Source organism: Caretta caretta, chromosome 4, assembly GCF_965140235.1.
Source record: "Caretta caretta isolate rCarCar2 chromosome 4, rCarCar1.hap1, whole genome shotgun sequence".
NCBI lineage: Eukaryota > Metazoa > Chordata > Testudines > Cheloniidae > Caretta > Caretta caretta.
In genome coordinates this window covers 109582938-109608826 of record NC_134209.1, presented here as the reverse complement: position 1 = coordinate 109608826, position 25889 = coordinate 109582938, and the positions used below count along the sequence as shown (strand labels likewise).

Sequence of the window (25889 nt, the reverse complement as noted above, 5' to 3'; positions counted from 1 at the left end):
CAGTGGTTCCCTCAGTGGAATCTCCTTGGGGTCCACCATAGGTTATTCAGTAGTCTGTCCCTTGACCCAGGACTAGAACACACTGGAATGGTGTTCTGACACTTTTACTGCATGGAGAACATAATTTTATTCTCTGCACAGCATGGTGAATGATCCATTTCTTAACATAATAAAAATGTAAAAATTGAGGATCTGAATAAACCTAAATTAAGCTGTATAATTGTTTAAATAAATGTATATAGATATAGTTTATTCTCCTAGTTAGCAAAAAAGAAGCACCAAAAGTCGTCTAAAAGCTATAATTAGTTGCAAATCAACATGTTTTAATGGTTACCAACCAATGAGAATCAACCTTTCTTCAGGCAAATAACTAAAATGTACAAATGCAGAACACAATTAAAATTGATGATTTAAATCAAGGTTCTCTGCTTGCTGATTTAAATCACCATTAAAATTTGTGATTTAAATTGTTTTGATTTAAATCAGTCCAGAGGCTTTTTTGGAAATCCTTAGCACCTTGGAAGATCAGGTCTCTTGTTAGGGAAGCAAATGAACCAGTTTTCATCCTCCCTGCAAGGTTTTCTATTTAACAGTATCTAGCTGCTAATGCACATATTGTTTGAGATAAATTCACGATGTCCCCAGCTGATCTCTCAGAAAAGGAGGAACCCAAAATTAGTGGCCACTTGGAAATTGGAAATGGAAATTTGACATTAGGAGTCTCCTTTTAGCATTCCAATGTCTTAAGCATAAAGAACCATTTGTTGATACTGTATTTTTCTCTTTCTCGTAGGTGCCTGAGATTATTAGCTCCATTCGACAGGCTGGAAAAATCGCTCGCCAAGAAGAGTTTCAGAATAATCTATCTGATGTTGAAGACCCTTTTTCCAAAAAGTTTGAGGTGTTGTTCTGTGGACGAGTGACAGTAGCACACAAAAATGCACCCCCAGCACTAATAGATGAATGCATCGAAAAATTTAACCATGTTAGTTGTACCAAAAAATTGGAATTTAATTCATTGTCCCAACAACGCGAAACTGCCAATAATTCCGGAGGATTATCATTCAGTGATAAATTGCGATCTGTTTTCCAACCCTTGGTCAGTGAAGAAGAAGAGAAAAGGCCAATTAGGAAATCTTATTCTCAGCCTGGGCTGCGTTCCTTTTCTTTTAAGAGGGACTTTCAAGATGGGAGTTGCAGGAGTAACAGTTTTGCCAGCTCTTTTGATGAAACTGAGACTTCGCTGAACCTAAAACGTCAACTTAGCTACGGACACAACGTCGTGCAGCCAACAGATATTGCAGGAAACCGGACTATGTTATTCACGGTAAAACAAATTGCAACTACTGCAAGCATTTTATGTCTCTTAACACTCGATAGGAAATGCAAAAGAAATGTCCTGAGAAGATAGGAGTTCCTCCTTGAATAACTTTCTGCAGTTATTGGAGCTTAAGTTACACATACAAATGTACATATTTCTTTGTAGAGTTTTATCATTCAGTGTAAAAACCTGTTTTACATTGTCAAAGTATATTAAGTGAAATGGTTTAAAACAGCACCACATAAAACGTTGAGCTTCAAAAATACAAGGTTGAGAAATTATTAGGGAATATTATTGATAATGGTCTGATGTAAAGGCTGGGACTAACTTTTATTATTTCTGTGATATATATATATAATTTTGCTCCCTCTGATGTAACTGCCTCGCTATGCTGACTTAATAACTCCATGTTCACAAGAGGCATAAAGTCAGTGTAGACACTGTGTTGCTTACATCAACTGTTACTGGCTATCAGAAGCCATCCCACAGTACTCCACACTGACAGTGCAATCAGCATAAGTGGTCGTGATGAGGACGCACACTGCCGACAGAATGAACGAAGTGTAGACATGCACAAACAATGTAATTACTGCGGCGACTGTATGCGATGTAAGTTAGGTCGACTTAATTTTGTAGTGTAGACATGCCCTTAGATTGTGTCAGACTAAATTCATAGGGCTTTCTTATGGCTCTGAGCCAAGACCTTCCCTGTTGTAGTGGAGGAGATGCACTATTTTAACAGGGACCCCAGAGACATTACACCTGCAGAATGGAAGTGTAATCATTATGTCTCGAGGGATGAGCTTAGGGACAACAGTAGCTATGACTATTCTAGAACTTTTGCTCTGCAGCTGTACACTGGCTTTTTCAGGGAGGTAAATTGGAGATGTGGGGGGGAAAATGTGTATGCCCCACTAGAGCCGTACCTTATGCACCATCCTTCCTCGGGGCAGGTTCTGTCACCTTGAAAATACAATAGCCTCATTTAAAATAATTAAGTCTTAGTTTTTAAATGAATACTGTTTCAAACTATTAGACTATGGCAAATATTTGCAGGATGAGGGGAGAATGCAGAGGGAGATATTTAGCTCCAACCCCCCACCTGGTGAACTTTGGGACTTAAGTAGCACTTTAACTAAACTGCCACAACGCTGAAAGAGGTGTGTAATTTAAACCCCAGTTTGTGGAAACTGAAAATTTTGACTCGAACCTCAATGGGCTTCAGACTTGAATGTATAGAGTTAGCCACCCAAAAAAGTGGCGTGACTTTCAGATGTGGCTTCTTTTTCAGCTTTTAACTTTGGTTACTTTTGCCTGGTGGCTTCCTAGTCTCCTAATATTTCACAAAGGGTGTTTCTTTAATATGCGAAGTTGGATTTCTTGTGTCTGATTGGAACGCCTCTCAGTAGCAGGAAGTGAAATGACTTGGTCAGGGGCTGCAGTATCCACCATCCCATAGCTGATCACAGTGCTGGGGTTCATTGGTTAGCCAATTAATATTGATCAATCTTGAATTAAACTTTATTTACATGCAGTGGTTATTGTTGTGACTTCATATGAAACATATAGTAGAGGCTGAGTATTTGACACATTAGGTGTTATGAAAAACATTTAAACTAGGATGCTTGCCAATTCCCTTAATCTGGCTGGAACAGTCTCTTGTTTTAATAAACCATCCTGGGAGATTGCTATCCTGGCCAGTGCCCTAGGTACAGTGATGCACTCCTCTGACAGTGGCAACTGCATGAGGTAGAAGTGGGAGCTAGTCTCCTGCCGCGAGAATAGGCAGCCAGCAAAAAACAGAGGAGAGGTCTGCTGAGTGGCAAGGAGATGAATGGCCTCCCACCAAGCAAAAGAGGTCAGCCCTGGGGGTCTGCAAAGGAAAACAAGCCATGGGGACAAGGAGATGTGGGAAGTTTTTTGGAGACTAAAGAAAGAGAAAGGGTCAAGAATGAATCCATGGGGAAGTGCTTAGAACAGACAAAATAAGGAGGCCCAACTCTCCTCCCCTACACTCTTGGATGATTCTTTCCAATAAGCCAGGTGTCTGGGATGCACTGGATGGTTTAATGTACATTCTGGGAATTGTAGGTGGCTGTAGTTTTTGGGTTTAGTTTGTTTTTTGTGCATGTATGGAGATTCCACCTTCCTAAGAGGAAAACAGCCTAAAATTCACCAGGCTGCAGATACAATCTTCTGGCAACTAGGAAGTAGCCCCCAGAGACTTGGCAACAATTTTGCAATTTAAACATTATATCTTGGCCCATATCGAGTCTCATAAAAAATGGTGAAAAATCATGAACAGCTGTTTCACCCTTAAAATTAGTGCCTGTCTGGGAAAAAATTTCCTGTTCACACCTGGCAGTGCTTCTCAGCAGCTAGAGGGTTACTGCTACAAAACTGGTCTACGGCTAAATGTACTCCAGTAAATCAAAATGTACTCCAGTAACCTCATTTCTATAGCTTGAGATACGTTGCCTTTATATTAAGTACTATGTACATCTAACAACACTTTAAAAAAAATATAAGTGGGGATTCGGTCAGCTTCCAAGCCTGCCTTTCGATATCACTGCAGTTTCATCACATAACTGATTAAATTGACATGTGCTAAGGTCGTGGGAAAACTGATTTTTTGTAGAATCACAGAACCATAGGGTTAGAAGGGACTGCAAGTGTCATCTAGTCTAACACCTTGCCAAGATACAGGATTTGCTGTAAGTATAGTTTTGCTATTTTCTAGTTAAATGCAGGTCCTTTAATTTTTCCTTTGCCTGGTAAACAGAACGAAATTCCAATTCAATATTTTACAATGCTATAAATTTAATAGTATGTGCAAGTCCAACATTGCATCAGTTTTTTCTCTCTCATGCAAAATGTGGTGCGTGTTGTACTATTGTAATTTAAATCTACATTGAGTCAAAGTGTAGAGTGGAATAAATTTTGAGATTTCTCATACCCAAGGAACATTTTTTAGTTGGAACAAATTTGACATAATGTTTCTTGAAGCTAAATGTATTCCTCTTTTTATTTAACTGTTTTTAGATTGGGCAGTCTGAAGTTTACCTCATCAGTCCTGACACGAAAAAAGTAGCACTTGAGAAAAGCTTCAAGGAAATATCATTTTGCTCTCAGGTAAACTGATAGTGCATTAATTTTTATGGTGGTTCTGCCATTCATGAATACTCATTGATTCTCCCCTCCCAATTCGTTCCAAGTGGATCCCCAGATGTCATGGGTGAGTAGACCCCTTGGCAATCTGTAATTTTGTAAGGCCTTCATTTCTTGTTTAATGTTTAGCCTTGTAATGTCTGAGGTCAAGACTCTCTTCTCTGTGCAATAAAAAATTAAGTGGACCGAATATCCTGTCAAGTTCTGCTTTCTGATTCCAGAAGACATGATTCACTGTTGTGCAAGTTCAGGGTTCCCTCGGCTGTATGTGTGTTATGCAGTGCATTATCAGTCACTGAAATAGAAGGCATAAACAGTGCTTCAGAGTTAATTGAACACTCTTCAAAAATAACAGTCAAATTCAGGTTACTTTTATTCTGTAGACCACACAGATATATACAGTTATTGCACTCAGCTCATAGTAAGGAGGTGCAGAGATACGCTACCCCAGCAGGAGCTGGTGAAGGCTGATGCTATGCCTCCAGGGTTATAGAGGGAAGATGGACGTTGTTTACTGTACAGTGATCCCCAAACTTTTGAGGGTCGCGCCTCCCCTTATTCCAGTCCATGCACCTCCGAGGCCAGGAGTGGCTGCGGCTCTGGAGGGATGGAGGCGGGGTGCAGACAGGGGCAGGGGGGCAAGGCTGTGCCCACAGCTGGGGCTGGGGCTGGGGCCGGGTCGAGGCTGGGGGTGGAGGCCAGAGCATAGCCACAGCTGGGCTGTACTAGGGGCTGGCAGCTGGGCCCATGGCCAAGTGCAGCTCTGCTCCCGGCCCTGCCCCCAGCCTTGGCCCGGGGCCACGAACAGAGCCGAGGCTGGGGATGGGGCCAGGCATGGGGCTGGGGATGCAGCTGGGGGCAAGACCAAAGCAGAGCTGGGGCGGGGAGGGGCTGGGTGGCGCTACCTCCCCATCCCCTGTAGAGGCTGGCCTGAGCTCCACCACGCCCCCCTGGATGTTCCCCCATGCCCCCTTAGGGGAGCGCGCCCCACAGTTTGGGGGCCTCTACTGTAGGGCAACTAATTCCACCTCTGTATAGAATCAGCTTTACTGGCCATCGCAGAAGAGCACATGACGGTGGCCCTGCCCCTTTTGAGGAGACTAGTGTGAATTCAGAGAAGACTTTGCACTCAGGAGAGCACGTTTGATACTATATGTTTGTACTGTGGCAGTCTAGGAGCCCAGTCATGGAGCAGGACCCCATTACGCTAGGCACTGTACATACACAGAACAAAAAGACAGTCTCTGCCCCAAGTAGCTTACAATCTAAATATCAGACAAGAGAGGACCGGTGGAATAAAAAAACAGTTTCACAAAGAAATAATGAGATAACACTGGTCAGCATGATGGACAGTGGTATCAGCAGTGCTTAATTTGTGCCAGGGCTGAGCCACGGCACCTCTAGGCTTGGTAGTTCATAGTCCCGGCACCTCTTTCATTACAAATTAAGCGCTGGATATCAGCACAATAGCTGCTCTACCGTTGTCAAAACTTTTTGCAGGCATCACAGCAAAGGGGCATTTTACGGAGACACTTGAAGGAGGACAGTGAGGTAGTTTTATGCACGTTTACAGGGAACTCCCATGTGTAAAGGGCAGCGGGGAAGGAGAAATCCAAAGGTGTTTGTTTTAAAATTTAACAAATGAGTGACACAGGCTGGCATCATTGGCAGAGGAGAGGCAAGACCTCTCAACGGTGTATGATAGGCCATGAACGGCTTTGAAAGTGAAGACAAATAGTTAATTCATTCTGATGGAGAAGGAGAGCTAGTGGAGAGATGCAAAAAGAGGGTGAGATGGTTGAAAGTGACAAATGAGGAAATGGCTACCATCGTGCCTGGGCTAGTGTGGGCATGCAGAAGGGGGCTCCTTGCACCCTCTCCTCTACTTTCCTTGCACACCTGTTCAGTGCATGTGCACTAATTATAAAAATAACAGTGTTAATATAACTAATACCCTTTGAATCAACATAGTGTCCATTGAAGAAAACTTCCCAGATCACAGGAGAACCTGAACCCTAACCTCCCCTCAGGCCACTTTTTCAGCCAGAATCCTGAATCATTAGATAAACTCAAGATCACTAAACTCTGGCTCTCTCAAACCAGCAGAGGAAGTGAATTCCTGACTTAAGGGTCCCCTCAAGCCTGAAGAATGCTTTACTGGCTAGGTGGTTTGTCAGTTAGGGATACTGGACATATACACAAAAAGAACAGGAGTACTTGTGGCACCTTAGAGACTAACAAATTTATTTGAGCATAAGCTTTTGTGAGTTACAGCTCACTTCATCGGATGCATGATGAAGTGAGCTATAGCTCACGAAAGCTTATGCTCAAATAAATTGGTTAGCTTCTAAGGTGCCACAAGTACTCCTGTTCTTTTTGCGGATACAGACTAACACAGCTGCTACTCTGGACATATACAGCTTCTCTTCATCTCACTAGGAGAGGGGAGGGAACAGATTACTTCACTCTCACATCCATGTGTGGCCAGCCACAGAGCAGTATCAGAGTTTCCTTGGAGCCATAGGCATAGTTTGATTTCTGTATTTGAGGGGGTACCTCCAGTCAGACCAATGGGGCTGTGTACGGGGTGGAGGGGGCAAATTCCACACCTTCTAGCTTCTTGCAGTTTGGGAAGACAACAGCTGTCATGCCCTCCCCACAAACTATGATAATGCTTGGAGCCTGTTGGCACCTACTTCTGACTCTGCTGTTAGCGCTGGGACATGGCTGCCACTATGATACAAGGCAGGAGGCTAAGGTTGCCTGTCCTAGTTGCTCTGCTCTGCCTGCTGTGTTCTTGTTCTTAGAAGCAATTGGGATATTGAAACAAGCACATGCTCTCAAAGTGGAAATCCCGATTACTTTAATACTCTGCCTTGCTCGCAAGTATTAGTCTTGTGAGTCTGGCAGAGTTTTTAGTGATGCAAGACTCCTACTGATCCAGCCCTGATCCAGCCAAGCACGTAAGCCTGTGTTTAACTTTGAGGTCACCTTGAATTTATGGAAATACATTGGTGCTTAAATTAAGCAGATGTTTTGTGCTTTGCTGGTTAGGCGATGAGAGGCCTGGGAGGCCTTTTGTTTCACCGCCTTTACCACTCAAAATCGAAGATATAGGGTGACTGCGTTTTTGATTATGAACAAGGTGAAGTTTGTGAATGTTAGTGGATTGCTCTGCAGAATAGGTGGCATGTTCATAGTGTTACAGCCCATGTTAGTGGGCTGATGTATGTTTGGGGAGCTTTAAGAAAACAAGCTGGGGTACGTTCTGGCTACTTGGTGAAGGGACACATGCTGTGCTTGCTGCATTAGTCAGCAATTCTTTTTGAAAAACTAGGGCATTTTTTAAAGTGTTTGTAATGAAGTGAAGGACACTACCTACTGAAGAAGGACTGCTGGTGCCACCTTAGCATGTTTCTGAAGTTTGTTTCTCTGTAAAGATGGAGATCAAATTGTGTTCCTTCTTTACACCAGACTTGTGATATTGTTCCATCTGAAGCATGGTTAGGGATATGTCTGCTAAAATAATTTTGGAAGTGTCAGGAGAGGCCTGCTCCAACAGTCCATCAAGAAATGGAACTGATTCTCTTTTAAAATAAGTAAATAAAATGTGTCCTATAGCCATAAAATAGGCTTTAAGACCAGTCTAGAAATTGAAGAGTACTGTGGCCTCTGAATCCAACAGTCTTTGCTATACACTGTCTACCCAAGCTTGTAGATAATAACATAGCAACATAGGAGTCCTTATATCACTGTTTATTGTAATTCATCAAGTTCAGAAAACTGCTTCCAGGAGCAGAAAAATACTTGATTCTTCTGAGGGACTTGTCTGTGGAGGGGAGGAGAGGGTTATAAAGGATTCCTTCCAGCCTGCTGTAGGTAATCTACTTATACTTTAACATATTCCAAAGAATACTGACCAATTCCAAAGCAAATCCTATTTAGCAGATTATTCAGAATCAGTATAGAATTTCCATTTTCCCAGATCTAAGTGTTATACCACAAGACCCTGGAATGGAACTCACTCAGACTCAAGAAGAGTTTTTACAGAAATAAAATTTCATGAAGTGTGCAACATTCTGAGTAACCAACAGAAAACTTTTATGAGTTTCATCTTGATCTTGCTAATGCTGGTATACAGTGGGAGTAAACCCTTTTGAAGTCAATGGAGTTGCAAATATATATATAGGGGAGGTCAAAATCAAGCCTTATTATATTTTCTGGAAAGCATATTTTCTGGAACTGACTGTCAGATATTATAACAATGGGCTCTGCAGTATACACCCTAAGAGAGCTAGCCTGGGCGTTTACAGGAAATTAGAATTTAAGAACCTGAGGCCTCTAGATCATTTAATTGTCTTTCTAATTAATATCTTCTGTTGAAATATTAATGCCAAATGTCTGCGTTTGTCATAATACTTTTTCCAAGTGGTATGAGTATGCAACTATCATATTATGAGAAGTTGGATATCTACATGTATATTAAATTATTTTTCTTTATTCAGTTGGAGCTTGATGAAAGGTTATTAATATTTATAGCAAGGACATTGTGCTGTTCACATTATTTTATGATTACTAGCCTTGCTCTGCTACATATACATGCTGTTGTTTTTGGTGCTCCTGGCCAGTATGTGTCCAAAAATATTCATGTTCTATGATTTTGGTATCCTCATGATACAGTGACAATCTTGAGTATTCAGCAATTCGGTCAACATTGATAGGGAATACCAGAGAAATGTCTTGTTTGCTAATATTCAAATTAGTTATAACTGACTGAAACTCACGTTTTTCTTGTGAATCTGCTCCTGGTTTTTGGTTTAACAAATCACATGCCTCTTTTCTACTATCCTTAATGGAAGGTTGACTTTAATATGCAAAACCCACTTGTGGCATGACACCAACATGAAATTGACCAACTAGTAACGGGTAGGTAGAGGTACAGATACATTTGTATTCATGAAATAAAATAAATTGTACAAAATGTGATTATATTTCTCTCCTGCATCCTTTGTACACTGCTTATCAGAAGCCCTGATCTTGCAAAGACTTTTGTGCATGCTTAATTTTCTACACCGAAAGTAGCTGCACTGAATTCAGCTGAACTATTCAAATCGAGTAAAGTTAAGCATATGAAGAAATCTTTGCAGTATTGGGGCTATCACATTGTGGGCACTGCCAGAATAATGTAATATGGGTTTTGTTTCCAATTCTTTGGCCTGATTCTGCAATCTTTCCTCTTTCTGAGATATATGTACTGACAGTAGTACAATTGAGTAGTAAGTACTACTGAATTTGAGTCAGAGTCACTGAATTAAGTCCCCAGTGTGGATGCAATGTCTTTGGAGGAGTTTTAACATTTACTGCAGTACATTGGAGATCAAACTTAATCTGGTCTGGTCATGTGGTCATGCATTTGTCTGTTCATGCAGGTTCTTCCCCAGCAGATCCATTACAGTTTGCTACATTTGTAAATGAGTAGTTATGATTTAAATATATTTACAAGATCCTTTAGTAGGCTAGATGGTTTTTATATAGCTGGAATGAGATAGTTGGTTTACCATGATGCTGTTGGACGTCTGTCTAATGTGTTGGTGTGATAATTACATGTATGAAATCAACTTGTAAACATGACTGACTTTGACTCTTTTGTTACTACTTCTTTTGTGCCAGGGTATTAGACATGTGGACCACTTTGGGTTCATCTGTAGAGAGTCGTCAGGAAATGGTGACTGCTACTTTGTCTGCTACGTGTTTCAGTGCACAGATGAAGCCCTGGTAAGAGATGCAAATTAAAGGCCTGATATCATAAGGTGCTAAGCTTTTTTGTTGTTTGATCTCAACTCCCATTGCATTTATAAAAATGTAATTGTTCTCAAGATTGCAAACTGTTAAGAAACTGAATTTTTGTTGACGGCAGAGGTTAGAATATGTATCCTATTCAAAATAAATATAACCTCCTACGCTGGCATGCCTGCAGTGGTCATAGGCCATGGAACACTTCATACTTCACCAAGCATTAAATCACGTTGTATATCGTGGGTTTTTGTTTGTTTGTTTTTAAAAATTAGAGCTTCCATTAAAATGAATGGAGAGGTCTGATTACATTCAGTAGGTATATTGGTTTTGAAAGCCAAACCCACAATCAGAAGGTCAGTATCTCAGGGGTGCCCTGCTCATTATCCTAACATAATCCCAAAACAATGAAGGTATCCTTTTTAAAGAGACTGACTTTGTTGGGTTGAAAACAACACCAACTTAGTGTAGCAGAAATCACATTTAATTTCAGGTTTCAGAGTAGCAGCCGTGTTAGTCTGTATTCACAAAAAGAAAAGGAGTACTTGTGGCACCTTAGAGACTAACCAATTTATTTGAGCATAAGCTTTCGTGAGCTACAGCTCACTTCATCGGATGCATTCAGTGGAAAAAAAAATGTAATATTTTAGCCTCGATTTCCTCTCTTGTTCTCGTTAGGTTGATGAAATCATGATGACTTTGAAACAGGCTTTCACTGTAGCTGCTGTGCAACAAACCTCCAAAGCTCAGCTCCAACTTTGCGAGGGATGCCCTATGCAATGCCTGCATAAACTCTGTGAAAAGATTGAAGGTAAGTATTAAGCAATGTTGACAATGAAACCTCTTGAGAATGTATTCTACCTAGCTTACTTACCAGAGTGATATTTTTATGTGTGAACATTGATCTAAAGGAATACACATTTTTTTTAAACCTAGGACTGTATTAACTTTGGACACTTGAAGCCTGGTCAGTTAATTAAAAAAATAGCTTTAATACAGTATAAGATCAGAGTACTAGTGTCAAGAATGATCAAATAAAAGCTAAATTGATCATACTGTGTATTTACTTAATTTTTAAAAATAAATAAAAGTTAAATATAATTGCATTGAAAATTACTTGGTTCTTGAATTTATAAACAATAAAAAAATTGGAAATAACTTTTAAATGAACTTTTAAGGAATATACTGCCCTAGCTGAGTACTGCATGTTCTGTTAATGAACTGAGTTAGATAGAGGTGGTGGTCTGCTATCAAACATGATCTCAAACAGTGGATCCCTTTAATGTGTTTGACCTGTACTTCTGCTAGAAAACAAAGTAATTGCAGCTTACATCCATTGTACAGAAAGTGGCAAAGACATGAAGTCAGGAACATTTTGCATTTCAGCAGATTTCACAGCTAAGAATTTAGCCATTTAGAGGCAGGGCTGGGGTGAATGAGGGACAGCAACAGCTGTCAGATCAATGAAAAGCCACAGTAGCTTGTTGGACCAAGACATATCTGGTATTAATCTGTAGAAACAGGAGAATTTCTAGAACTACACTACCCTGTACTTTGTTTTGGCCTTCATCTAGCTATGATTCTGAGAGCACTAAAAGGACAATTGAGTCTGATTGAATATTATTGTCCACCTCCAGCTTGATGGAGAAGTATATAAACCCCACAATCAGATGCTTAACAATTACAGAAACCTGTTGGTGGCTAAAAAAAAAAAAAAAAAATCTAGAAAAGGAATTTAATCAAGGATAAGAAAAGGAAGAACTAATGAGAGCCACAGGGTTGTCTGCTTTTAAATATCAGTAAACGAATTCAGCAAAAGAAAAAAGCTGAAGAATACAGTATTTCACGTATCTTGGCAAAAGTCTTGAAGAGGCAAATTATAGACCAAGGCATATAAATGAGAAAGTACTTAATAGGAAATATATTTTAAAAAACCCCAAGTCCCCAAAACCTATACTGCATAAAACCTCAATAAAGAGTCTGTTGATAAGCCGCAGCAGACTCTAGGTTCATTCTGTGTTATAGGATCCTGCTATCTTCTAGGTCAGCTAAGAAGCCTAATCCTTCACTTTATCCCAGCAAAACTCCTTGTTACAAAAGATTGCATTTCCCCATTTTACATGCATTATAAAGTTCATATTTACAAATTGATGTAAGTAATTATATAAAACAAAGTACACTGCTTTTAAATATATATACTACAACGCCCATCTGCTAAAGCTAATGCAGATAACTCATTTAAATAGTAATGATTATACCTCTTATTTAAGCTTCTGTTCATATCATATGAGTAGTGTATTGTATCAGTTTAAAGCTTGCTTATTACAGTATTTGTTCAATTTTTCTTGGGTCATCACTTATTAGGACTACATCCTTCTAAAGCTAAACTAGAACTCCAGAAGCATCTAACAACACTAAATAATCAGGAGCAGGCCTCTCTTTTTGAGCAGGTTCAGGTAATGTGTGTTTTTTGTTTGCTAGTTTTATTTCTAAGTTAAAAGTTACATTGCTATGGTTTTTATTTACAATCTGTGTCCAGCATGAACGCTTTTATTTTCCTGAGAATTGTTCTTCAGCTTCTTACAGTATTCAGTGACAATCTAGAAATCTCCCTTTGTTTTAAGTTCTGGGTCATTCACTGTTGTTTCTAGGGCTGGTCAAATCTTCAGTCTAAACTGTTTTTCTGATGGAAAACTGGATTTTTGACTAATGAAATTTTTACAAAAAGTGTCTGTAGAGAACTTTACTTTTCATCAAAAAATCAAGTGCCAGAACATTCAATTTGGAGATGTGAAACGTTGTTTTGACACCTGTGATCAAAACAAAAGGTTTTGATGTTCCTGAATTGATACTTCATTTCAGCTTGGTTTGTTGTTCGACCTGATTCTAAATTAGGGCTGTCAAGCGATTAAAAAAATTAATTGCAATTAATCGCACGATTAATCACGTTGTTAAACAATAATAGAATATCATTTATTTAAATATTTTTGGATGTTTTCTACATTTTCAAATATATTGATTTCAATTACAACCCAGAATACAAAGTGTACAGTGCTCACTTTATATTTATTTTTATTACAAATATTTGCACTATAAAAAAAAAAGAAATAGTATTTTTCAATTCACCTAATACAAATTGCAGTCTCTTTATCATGAAAGTTAAACTTACAAATTTAGAATTATGTAAAAAAAAAACAACAAAAAAACCCCTGCATTCAAAAATAAAACAATGTAAAATTTTAGAGCCTACAAGTCCACTCAGTCCTACTTCTTGTTCACCTAGTCAGTCAGACAAACAAGTTTGGTTACAATTTGCAGGAGATAATGCTGCCCACTTCTTGTTTACAGTATCACCTGAAAGTGAGCACAGGCGTTTGCATGGTATTGTTGTAGCCAGCATCGCAAGATATTTACGTACCATATGTGCCAAAGATTCATATGTTCCCTTCATGCTTCAGCCACCATTCCAAAGGACATGCATCCATGCTGATGACAGATTCTGCTCGATAACAATCCAAAGCAGTGTGGATGGACACATGCTCATTTTCACCATCTGAGTCAGATGCCACCAACAGAAGGTTGATTTTCTTTTTTGGTGGTTTGGGTTTTGTAGTTTCTGCATCAGAGTGTTGCTCTTTTAAGACTTCTGAAAGCATGTTCCACACCTCATCCCTCTCAGATTTTGGAAGGCACTTCAGATTCTTAAATCTTGGGTCAAGTGCTGTAGCTATCTTTAGAAATCTGATATTGGAACCTTCTTTGTGTTTTGTCAAATCTGCAGTGAAAGTGTTCTTAAATCAAACAACATATGCTGGGTCATCATCCGAGACTACCATAACACAAAATATATGGCAGAATGTGGGTAAAACCATGGAGCAGGAGGCATACAATTCTCCTCCAAGGAGTTCAGTCACAAATTTAATTAACGCTTTTTTTTTTTTAACACGCATCATCAGCATGGAAGCATGCCCTCTGGAATGGTGGTTGAAGCATGAAGAGGCATACAAATGTTTAGCATATCTGGCACGTAAATACCTTGCAATGCCGGCTACAAAAGTTCCATGCAAACACCTGTTCTCACTTTCAGGTGACATTGTAAATAAGAAGCAGGCAGCATTATCTCCCATAAATGTAAACAAACTTGTTTCTCTTAGTGGTTGGCTGAACAAGAAGTAGGACTGAGTGGACTTGTAGGCGCTAAAGTTTTACATTGTTTTGATAGGGAGTGCAGTTATGTAACAAAAAAAAAATCTTCATTTGTAAGTTGCACTTTCATGATAAAGAGATTGCTCTACAGTACTAGTATGAGGTAAATTGAAAAATACTATTTCTTTTGTTTGTCATTTTTAGTGCAAATATTTGTAATCAAAGGTAATATTAAGTGAGCACTGTACACTTTGTATTCTGTGTTGTAATTGAAACCAATATATTTGAAAATGTAGAAAAACATCCAAAAATATTTAATAAATTTCAATTGGTATTCTATTGTTTAACACTACCATTAAAACTACAATTAATCATGATTAATTTTTTAATTGCGATTAATTTTTTAGAGTTAATTGCATGAGTTAACTGCGATTGATCGACAGCCCTAATCTAAATATTTCAGTTTGTTGAACCAAATCAAACTGGTTTGGTTTTGGAGTAGTTTCACATTAATCTGTGTCCTGCTGAGTTGTGGTGACTCACGGGAGTAATAGTTTGGGACTGTGGTGCATCATGGGAAAAGTAGTTTTATCAGGAAGAGAATGGGAACATAAGGCACATGGAAGCTCAGGCAGACTCACTTTAATGTGGAACTAATCCAAAACTAAACTTTTTGACAAACTGGAATATTTAGATTTGGGTCAGCCTAACCAAAAATGAAACATTTAGTTTAGTTGAGAAACATAGTAACTCCTGGGTATTTGGGGGCTAACTGGCACTAGTGCCTCAGCTGACTGGGCATTTCTGTAACCTAAGCTTGTCTTATTGCACTGAGGTCCCTAAAACATATCTGTTGAAGATGATTTTTATTTTATTGTAAGGCTGTAGAAATAATCCACTGGATAAAACATAACAAAAAAAATCTGTCATCGCTGCACTTTTTTAATTCAAATTTTGGTGGTCTGGGATTTTAGATGCAGTGAGTCCTTACGACTCAATATGTTTTCCTGATTTCCATTTTAGAGATAATTATCTTTCTAAAAATATTTTCCGTAACCAGAGTTGCTCCCAGTCACATTTTATATTTGCTCATAGTATATCCCATACATTATGTATGTAATTGTGAGAATTTTGGGAATTTAAAAAGCTTCACCTTTGTGATATGTACTACAGTAGGTTATCATTTTAAAAATATTTTCTCTTCTAATAATCCTAAAGGCTAGATGGAAATCTGAATAAGCAGAGATAAATATTTTCATCTGGTCTCCCCTCTGATGTTCCTTAATAATAGATTGCACCTGTTTTAGGACCAGTGCATTAATGCATTCTAAACTCTCTTGTGGTTATAACTGAGTATCTCTATAACCAAAACAACATTTAGCTAAGTTGGCAGGTATACTTGCAATTAATTAATTAAATTAACAGTAATGATTTTTTTCTAAATGTTTTGAATATTTTTGGGCAAAATATAACAGTTGCTTTGGGTATTTATTTTTAATTTAAACTACTTCAGAGCTTTAGGATTAAAAACCAATAGCAGGATTTAAAATATAAATTTAATCTTTGAAATCTGGGTACCTGCCATGTTCTACTGAGGTGCTTGTTACAAAGGTGAAGTTTTATATAACGAAAATTGGATCCATAGTAAAATGGTCAGATAACTGAGAGAGAAATATTATATATGCACTACAGAGGTAAAACTATAATTTTATTTTGGAATCATATTGATAAATGATATTTATACTGAGAATTATTCTAGCTATGACAATGTTATACTTTCTAAAATATGCTTCAAATGACTTTCAGGAGCTGATATCTGCTGCTGTTAGTCACAATATTGTGTGGTATTTGTGAAATATCGTTAAAATATTGATCTATGTTGCTGCATTGCTTGAATCACTGGCGTCCTCTAGTGGAATTATACAGCAGCATCAACTAGATTAAACTATTCAGTGTGCATTAACTACCCACTGGCAATCACAAAAGTTAAAACAGAGGGGAATAATTTTAAAGCTGCTATATGAATGCAGCTCTTATTTTTCCATGTGTTTGTTTGTTTCTTTTAAAGAAATTAAGACCAAGGAATGATCAGAAAGAGAATGAGTTGATTATCTCTGTTCTAAGAAACATGTATGAAGAAAAACAGAAGGATCATGTTCACATTTGGGAAGCAAAGCAGGTATGTGAGCTTTCATTTAAAAAAAAAAAGTCTTTTTCCTTTCCTACTAACTTCTCAATGGTGAATTTCCATCTTTGTATTTAAGGTTAAATTAACACTGAAGTGAAAGCCCACTTTGCTTTTTCCTGGTGGGATATTTATTATTTAACGTGTTTATTACAGTAGAGCCAACTGAGTGTGGGGTCCCATTGGGCCAGGCACTGTGCAAACACAGTACAAAGACATGCCTTGTCCTGAAGGGCTTACAATCTAAATAAACAAGACAGACACAGGGTTTGGGGAAGGGGTAGAACACAGAAACAGAGTGAACAATGGGTTGGCAGCAAATGTCATTTTAGTCCCATGATTTTTTGGGGGGTGAGTTTACTTAGGAGGGGATATTCTAAATGGAAAGAAAGTGAAGTGGAGGGGGACAGGGCAGAGAAAGCCAGGGTAAGGAGGGGCAGGTGTGCAGTGAAGCTGAGGTGGAATCACTGAGGGAGGGAGAGCTGGAGGGTTGGAGCAACAGCCACTCAGCAGTGGGCAGAGAAAGTCCAGTCAGAATATACTTGTATAATCCCAAGTGCTAATAGCAAGGGGGGAAAAGATATAAACCCTTATGCTTTGGGGCATAAGAAACCCACTTGTGGCACTATCCACTATGGAGTCTCTTGTACCTTCCTCTGAAACATCTGGTACTGGCTGGTACCAGTCTAGATGGACCACTGGTCTTTGCAGTTAGTCTATTCTTATCTTCTCAATACAGTGGATATAGAAAACATTCAAATGAAAATACTACATTCTGTCACAGTTACTATTTACAGCTGAAGCATATATGTGGAATTTCAAAAAGACTCAGCTCTCATTTTCTGATTCCCTGTTAGTCCCAGTAGAGTTCAGTGGTGAATCAAGCCTGATGGAATTTATCCTGAGGAAGGACTGCTGAGGTTGCCAGTAATATGGGGGATATTTCTTTGTTTGTGTGGAAATATCATTGAGACTGATGCAAACAGAGGTTGTTGTTAAACACTACTGCAGAACTGACAGAGGAGACAGTGTTCTTCACTTGAGAAAGGAAGGACAAAACTACAGTTCACTCTTTTCAGTCTTTGTCTACACTAGCACTTCTGTCGGTAAAACTTTTGTCGGTCAGGGGTGTGAAAACAACACCCCCTTGACTGACAAAAGTTTCACCAACAAAAGCACGGTTGTGGACAGTGCTATGTCCACGGGAGACGCTTTCCTCCTGACATAGCTACTGCTGCTCGTTAGGAGTGGTTTAATTATGCTGGCAGAATACCTCTTTCCTGCCAGCATAGAGCGGCTACACAGGAGATCTTACAGCTGTGCCGCTGTAAGGTCCGTAATGTAGACAGAGCCAAAGAGTCTGAAGGAGCTGGGAGGTAACCAACATTACATGCAATATGGGTAGAAAAGAATGTGGGCAGATTGCCCTTCAAATACAGGTATTGTGGCCAGGAATCTCCCCAGTCTCGCCAGACTTAGCACTTCCCCCTCTGGCCGTGGCAAGGCCTGGGGTAAATCAGCCCCACCCTGGACAGTGTTTGTCTTCCCTCTCTGTGTTTACTTGTCAGTATTTTCAAGGTAGGCCTCAGAGCAGGCCCAAGGAGGGTCTCCTCTACCAAGCAAAAGGAAAAAAAATTACAAACACATTTCCCGGCCCCCTCGCCGAGGGGTGCATGTTGTCATGTTGTTGGCCCCGGGGTGTCAGTCCTTCCCCTAAACAGACACTCAGGTTTAGTTTTCAGAGTAACAGCCGTGTTAGTCTGTATTCGCAAAAAGAAAAGGAGTACTTGTGGCACCTTAGAGACTAACCAATTTATTTGAGTATAAGCTTTCGTGAGCTACAGCTTATGCTCAAATAAATTGGTTAGTCTCTAAGGTGCCACAAGTACTCCTTTTTTTTTTTTCAGGTTTAGTTATTTCCCCTATGGGGAGGACAGCAGCCTCTGACCCTGAAGAAGCCTGTCTCCCTAGTGCCACTAGCCTTGCAGCAGCTTGTCTCTCCTCCCTCTCTCTCACCAGAGGAGGGGTTTTAAAATATCTCAGGCATGGATGAGTTTTTAAAAAGAGACTAGTGATTTTGAATGTCTCAGTTTTGGGGTACCCAATTTGAAATATCTTAAAGGGGCCTGATTTTATAGAAAAAGCTGAGCACCCCCTGTGCCTCTGAAAACCAGTCCTCTTTAAGGTGACTCAATCTGGGCACCCCAAAACGGAGGCACCCAAAACTACTAGTCATTTCTGAAAATCTTGGTCAACATTTCTTTCAGTATCTACCAATAGCAGGAAATGTACTGTAATGCCTGCTCCAGGCAGTCTCCTCCTGCAGGCTAGGTACACAGTGAACACACGGGAAGGTCAGATTCATTGAAGTCCCTACGTGAAGCAGCCTGGAACTCTGCTCCCTCTAAGTATTCAGACTTAAAGCATGAAGTAATTGGAGAGGCATCACCCACTTCTTTGTGACTAGCTCTGCATTTATTTTAATCTCTGATCCTTTTATTACTTATTGGTTAATGTGACAAAGTTCCTCCTCTGCCTTGGTGGGTCCTGCGCTTATTGGCGGATTTGCGCGCCTCAGAGGTTCACGGCAGCCCTCCACTTTTCCACTTTTGTGGCTCAACTCTGCCATTCACTCAGTTAGCCTCATCACTGGCCAGCATGGGGAAAAGGAAGAAGAATAATCCACACGATCTCTGCTGATCCACCTAGTGGATCGGGGAACAGGCCAGAGACCTTCCCCTCTGGTGGAACCCGCAGGCCAGGTCAACTCCTCCGGTATTAAGTAGGGAGTTGTGGGGATGGAGGGATGGGGGGAACTTGGGCCCGCCCTCTACTCTGGGTTCCAGCCCAGGGCCCTGTGGATTGCAGCTGTCTACAGTGGCTCCTGTAACAGCTGTGTGACAGCTACAACTCCCTGGGCTACTTCCCCATGGCCTTCTCCCAACACGTTCTTTATTCTCACCACAGGACCTTCCTCCTGATGTCTGATAATACTTGTACTTCTCAGTCTTCCAGTCGAACGCCTTCTCACTCTCAGCTTCTTGTGCCTCTTGCTCCCAGCTCCTCGCACGCACAGCACAAACTGAAGTGAGCTCCTTTTTAAATCCAGGTGCCCCGATTAGCCTGCCTGTCTTAATTGATTCTGGCAGCTTCTTGATTGCCTGCAGGTGTTCTAATCAGCCTGTCTGCCTTAATTGTTTCCAGAAAGTTCCTGATCGTTCTGGAACCTTCCTAGGACTTTGAGTGAGTTAGCTGCAAGAACGCATATCACTCCCCCCAGGGAAAAGGGACCTACTTAACCTGGGGCTAATATATCTGCCTTCTGTCACACTCTTGTAGCCATGTGGCCTGACCCTGTCACATTAATTATTAAGATTGCTGAGAAAGCAGGAAGAAAACTTCACATTCTTGTTTTATGATTTACTGTTTTTGTCAATTCTTCAGTCATTTGCGTGTCTGACAGAAATGTGTGGACTTAGAAAGAGCAGCGTGGGCTGAGGTAGGACAGGAGGAAATGGTGTTTGGGTTTTTTTGTTAACAGATGTGAAATATTTTCATTTGGGATTAGTGCCAATTATTTTTCTCAAATAGTTTCAGATTCTAAACAGTTAGAAAGTGGGTGTTTAAGGAAGAAGAAGATATCTTAATATAAAAACTGTGTGTGGATTTTAATGCTGCTGAGACATGCTGTAGTCTGTTTTTTTAGCTCTTGAAACCCAAAAATAATAATCTGACGCTTGTAAAGATGCCAAAGTTGTAGCAGCAAACTTGATTTGCCTCTCACCCAACCATTCTTCTTAGTAGAAAATGTCATATCTACTTCGATCTTTTATCTTCAGAGCTGTGGAACAGTAAATACCTTTGGACTTCATCTCTCAAGATGAATAACCCAAACACCCTGAATTTTTCTCTCCTGCATTGCTACTCACACTTGCTTTCTGGGTGAGGAATCCTACTCAGGTTCTCTATGTTAAATTGGAAGAATTTAAATTTAAACAGCTGCAAGAGATTTCATAGAACATTCATATTTTTGAACCAAACGGTTCTTTTCAAAATAAGTGTTTTTCACCAGAAAACTGCAAGGTCTTTTTAAGTAAATGGCTTGCTATGTGGGGTTGAGGAGAGTTGAGTTAGAGGGAAAAGATTGAATTCTCTGTTTGGGGGATTGGAAATAGGATATAGTGTCATTTTGTTTGAACTGTCAACAGCCTGGATTGGTAATGACCAAAACTTACTGCTGTCAGAGAGCTGTTCACTTGTCCATTTGATATCAATTGGTCTAATGCATTCACATCTCTGATACTGTTGCCATTGTGTATATCTGGCACTAATGCTGGGAGCCTCAGGAGAAAAGTTCAAGATTTAATGGACACCGAGAATTACTCTTTGGTCCATATAGTTGATAAGACTAGGTTAGGTTTGAGGCACAACATTTATCCCTCCATTCCCATTTCTGTGGTGCTACACCCATTCTGTGTTCAGTTTCCAGAGCTGTCTGTCTTTCACAAGCACTAAAATTGGCCTTAAATTTCTAACCCAAAAAAAAAAATCAGCTGTAAGTTGACTGTCATCCGTAATGTGGAAGTGTTCCTCATGGTGATATATATATATATATATGCAAGAGTTAAACTTTGTGTGTCTTCCTGGACCTCAGTGCACTCTGCGTTCGAAGGAATGGAGTTGGGGGAGTGATATGTGTTCTTGCAGCTAACTCACTCAAAGTCGTAGGACACGATTGCCATGAAAAATAAAATAAATAAATTGGTCAAGTCTAATCTGAGGTGTTAAAATAAATAATTCCCCCACGACATCCTGAATCCATTCCTCTTGTGCTTACAGATGATATAATTGTGCTCTGGCATTGAGGTAAACATGTGAAGAGACATATTTTTTGTTATGAAATACAATATTCCTGGTACTCACTATACTTCACTTAACAAATAAATGTCATTTGGAAAAGAGATTCCCAGATCTAGTAGTAGGTTAACTCAATAAGCTTCAGTGCTGTTATGCTAGTAGAAACACAATGCATGAGAGGATTCAGAGCTTAGTACAGTTTTGGTTTAGAAAAGCTTGGAAATGTGCTACTAAGATGTCTAAAATCTTTCATGGAGTTTTGTTCTGTACAGCCCTGTATTTTACACCTGCTTTCTTAAATATTATAGGCTTCACAGTCTTCTGGAGAGACTACTGGAAATGAGATGCCAAGCAGTGCTCCCAGGTTCAGACTAGATATGTTGAAGAGCAAAGCTAAACGGTCACTAACAGAATCATTAGAAAGTATCTTGTCACGGGTAGGTATCTTTATTTTAATTGACTTTTTTTGAGTGACAGACACATAGTGTACATCTACTTTTGTTTCCTTCCAAGGCAAATTGTTGAACAATTATTAAAGACAGTTCCTGAAATACTTAGGTGAACATGGGCTTTGTAATGAAAATCATACCTTTCTAAGATGGAAGAAGAGAACAGATTAGTGGATAAAGAAGCAGTAAATATCATTTTAATGTGGGCTTTTCAAAAACATCACAAGAGGCTATAAAGGAAGCTAAGCAGTTATGGCATTAGCAGTAAAATTCTCTCATTGATTTAGAAACTGGATAAGAGAAATAGAAAAATCTGTTCAATTTTTAACATAAGGAAATTAATAGTGGGCTGACCAAGGACCCTTAATAGGACAGATTTTTAAAATAATATTTATTAATGACATGGGGTGGGGAGGAGACAATGTGGTGGCGAAAATCTGTAGATACCACAGAATTATTTGTAAGTCAGGCCTATAGAAGATTAGGAGGAATTTCAGAAGGCGCTTACAGAGATAGGTATTTGGGCAATATGATGGAGGATGAAATTCAATGTAAACAAGTGGCAGGTGATAAACATTGGAAGGAACTCTTTGAACCTTTACACACTGATGGTCTCTCAATTGTCTGTAAACACACTGGAAAAAAGATGCAGATATCATGGTCAGATGGCTGGCAATATTTGCTCAATACACCGCAGCAGTTAAAAAAACAAATAAGATACCAGGTTGTATTAGGATAAGAATGGAGAAAAATACTGAAAATATTATAATGCCACCACTTAAACCTCTGGAACCCCTTCTCTCTGAATACAGTTATTTTGGTCTCTAAAAGGAGATAGCACAAAGTAGAGAAAGTCCAGAAAATGGTGTGACAAGAATGATTAGGGGCTTGCAAAGATTTCTATATGGAGTGAGATTGAACATTCAGGACCATTTAGTTTGGAGAGGTGATGGATAAAAGTTGACAAGATAAATTTTACAAAACAGTAAATGGGAGAGAAGATTTATCATGGAGTGCCATTTATCCTTTCTCATAATACAAGGACAAGGAGACATTCAATTAAATTAATGGCAGGTCTGCGCTAGAAGTGTTTTGCCAATTTAGCTATCCCTGTATACTGCACTGGTAAAGTGTTCTTAGCATGGATGCAGTTCATACTAGCAAAATTGAATTTTTACCAGCATAGCTTACTACAGCTTCCCACACTGAAGCAAACTAAGCTCTCCCAGCAAAATCACAGTTTTGCCAGGATAACTGTGTCTACTCTGGAAATTTTTGCTGGCATAGATATATTGCTTACAAATCACACTTCATCACTTCCCTGACCAACATAGCTATCCCAGCAAAAGATTATCATATAGATCGGCCTAGGATGATAAAAGAAATATGCCCTTACACAACATATGATAACTAATGAAGATCTCTGCCATGAAATACAAAGGCCTAATTTACATTAGGAGAGTTTTGCTGGCAAAACCCTCTTGTGGACACTGCTATATCGGTGTAAAAGTGCCTGATTGGCATAAGCTATATTGGTATAAGTGCAAGTTGTGGACGGATATGTTGCACCAATAAGATAATGGAGTGGAAAGTGAATTTATAAAATTTGCAGATTACCCCAAGCAGGGAGGGGTTGCGAACACTTTGGAGGACAGGTTTAGAATTCAAAGTGACCTTGACAAATTGGAGAATTGGTCTGAATTCAGCAAGATGAAATTCAGTGAAGTTAAGTGCGAAGTACTACACTGGGGAATAAAAAATTAAATGCACAACTACAAAATGGAGAATAACTGGCTAAGTGATAGTACTGTTCAAAATGATCTGTGGGTTATAGTGGATCACAAATGGAATGTTAGTCAACAATGTGATGCAGTTGCAAAAAAAGACTTATTATTTTGGGGTGTATTAATGGGAAAGTCATATGTAAGACACGGGAGGCAATTGTCCCACCCTACTTGGCACTGGTGAGGCCTCAGCTGGAGTATTGTGTCCAGTTCCAGGTCCTACACGTTCAGAAATGTGTGGACAAATTGGACAGAGCCCAGAGGAGAGCGACAAAAATAATAAAGGTTTCAGAGTAACAGCCGTGTTAGTCTGTATTTGCAAAAAGAAAAGGAGTACTTGTGGCACCTTAGAGACTAACCAATTTATTTGAGCATAAGCTTTCATGAGCATCCGATGAAGTGAGCTGTAGCTCACGAAAGCTTATGCTCAAATAAATTGGTTAGTCTCTAAGGTGCCACAAGTACTCCTTTTCTTTTTTTAAAAATAATAAAAGGTTTAGAAAACCTGACCTATCAGGAAAGGTTAAAAAAAACTGGGCATGTTTAGTCTTGAGAAAAGATGACTGAGGGGGGATCTGATAACCATCTTCAAATATGTTAAGAGCTGTCATAAAGAGGACAGTGATCAATTGTTCTCCATGTCCACTGAAGGTAGGACAAGAAATAATGTGCTTAATCTGCAGCAAGGGAGATTTAAGTTAGATAATAGGGAAAAGTTTCAAACTATCCGGGTAGTTAAGCTCTGTAATAAGCTTCCAAAGGAGACTGTGGAATCCCTTTTGTTGGAGGTTTTTCAGAGCAGGTTGGACAGACACCTGTCAGGGATGGTCTAGGTTTACTTGGTCCTGCTTTAGTGCAGGGTACTAGACTTGATGGCCTCTTGAGGTCCCTTTGAGCTCTGCATTTCTATGATTCTATGAGTATAACTGCATCTACATTAGGGCTTTTATTGGCATAGCTATGTCAGTAAAAAAAATCACGCCCCTGATCAATATAACTATATTGATAACCCTTAAGTGTAGACCAGGCCTGGGGCAAAAAGGTTAGTAAGATTCAGAAAAAGAATATTAATTATTCATGGTAATGATGATGTCAACAGTTACTCTATTGCAACTGGAATAAAACTTCATACAGGACTTTAACCTTTGTGCTTCAGAACATAAGCCAACTATTAGCTGCCTGTGGTCAAGAGCAGGTTTGCTCCATAGACATACTGTTGCATAACTATCCATTATCAGGTTGCTATGCATTCCTCTGGGTAATCCAAAAGGGCTTCAGTCCAAGGGATTGTACCAAACTCTATGGATTTTCACTCTGACCTAGAGACATGCAAATCAGTATAACAGAGGTGATGTTTGTTGGGAGAGTCTACGTGAGTCCAATGTGCTGATGTAATCTTCAATTCTCTGTACTAGTCAGTTCCTATCTTTGCATTATGATGGAGATAGCCTAATGTGAAAATTCATTTTATGGTCTGAGGGAGGTGCTGTAATAATATTTGTAATTCAAGCACATGATTATTCAAACCCTTTCCACATATATATTTTGTAGGATATGACGCTACCAACAGCAATCCTGGCTGAAAAAAAGAATAATTTGGCCTGCGTGAGTGTATTAATTGCTAGGGTCCTTAAAATATCTGTTGCCTTCCTGAAGGAAGCACCTGTTTCTCATGGAGAGGCAGGTTATTCTTAGGCATTTCAGGAAATTGAATATGATACTGGCAGAATCAGTGATTTAACAGTTCGAGCAAGGATGTTCTGTTGGAATGCAGTTTTTTGTGTTCTAATTCTGATTGCTTCATATACTTTATTTCTAAAGGGTAGTAAAACCAAAGGTTCACTAGAAAATTCTGGAAGTGTGGATTTGGACAGCTCCTTATCCAGTACATTAAGCAGCACAAGTAAAGTAAGTAATCACCATAGTGAGTGAATAAATTGAGAATCTTCTGCTAACCTTTTTTGTAACATTCACAGTTAAAATCATGTGATGTGTTGGTGTAATCAGTCTATTTTAATGTCTTATATTTATTATTTTTTCATGAATTCATGACTAAAAAATCTGGTAGATTGTGTGGGAAGAAAAACAAAACACCAGACATGAAAAATGTAGCTATACAAGTAATATGATACAATTTGGTGCTAAGAATGTGCTTTTTTTCTACCAAGGGGAACTCTGTTCTTGCA

The 25889-nt window shown here is 39.3% G+C and overlaps 1 protein-coding gene across 7 annotated transcripts in view; it reads left to right on the top strand.

Moving 5' to 3' along the window:
* TBC1D1 (TBC1 domain family member 1) overlaps positions 1-25889 on the top strand; it is a 213165-nt gene that overhangs the window by 95134 nt on the left and 92142 nt on the right. For all 7 annotated transcript variants that reach the window (XM_075127974.1, XM_048848603.2, XM_048848601.2 and 4 more), the window contains 8 exons: positions 794-1327; positions 4364-4453; positions 10160-10264; positions 10961-11093; positions 12647-12738; positions 16497-16607; positions 21779-21907; positions 25525-25611. In XM_075127974.1, coding sequence (XP_074984075.1) covers positions 794-1327; positions 4364-4453; positions 10160-10264; positions 10961-11093; positions 12647-12738; positions 16497-16607; positions 21779-21907; positions 25525-25611 — 1281 coding nt within the window. The remainder of the gene's footprint in view (positions 1-793; positions 1328-4363; positions 4454-10159; positions 10265-10960; positions 11094-12646; positions 12739-16496; positions 16608-21778; positions 21908-25524; positions 25612-25889) is intronic.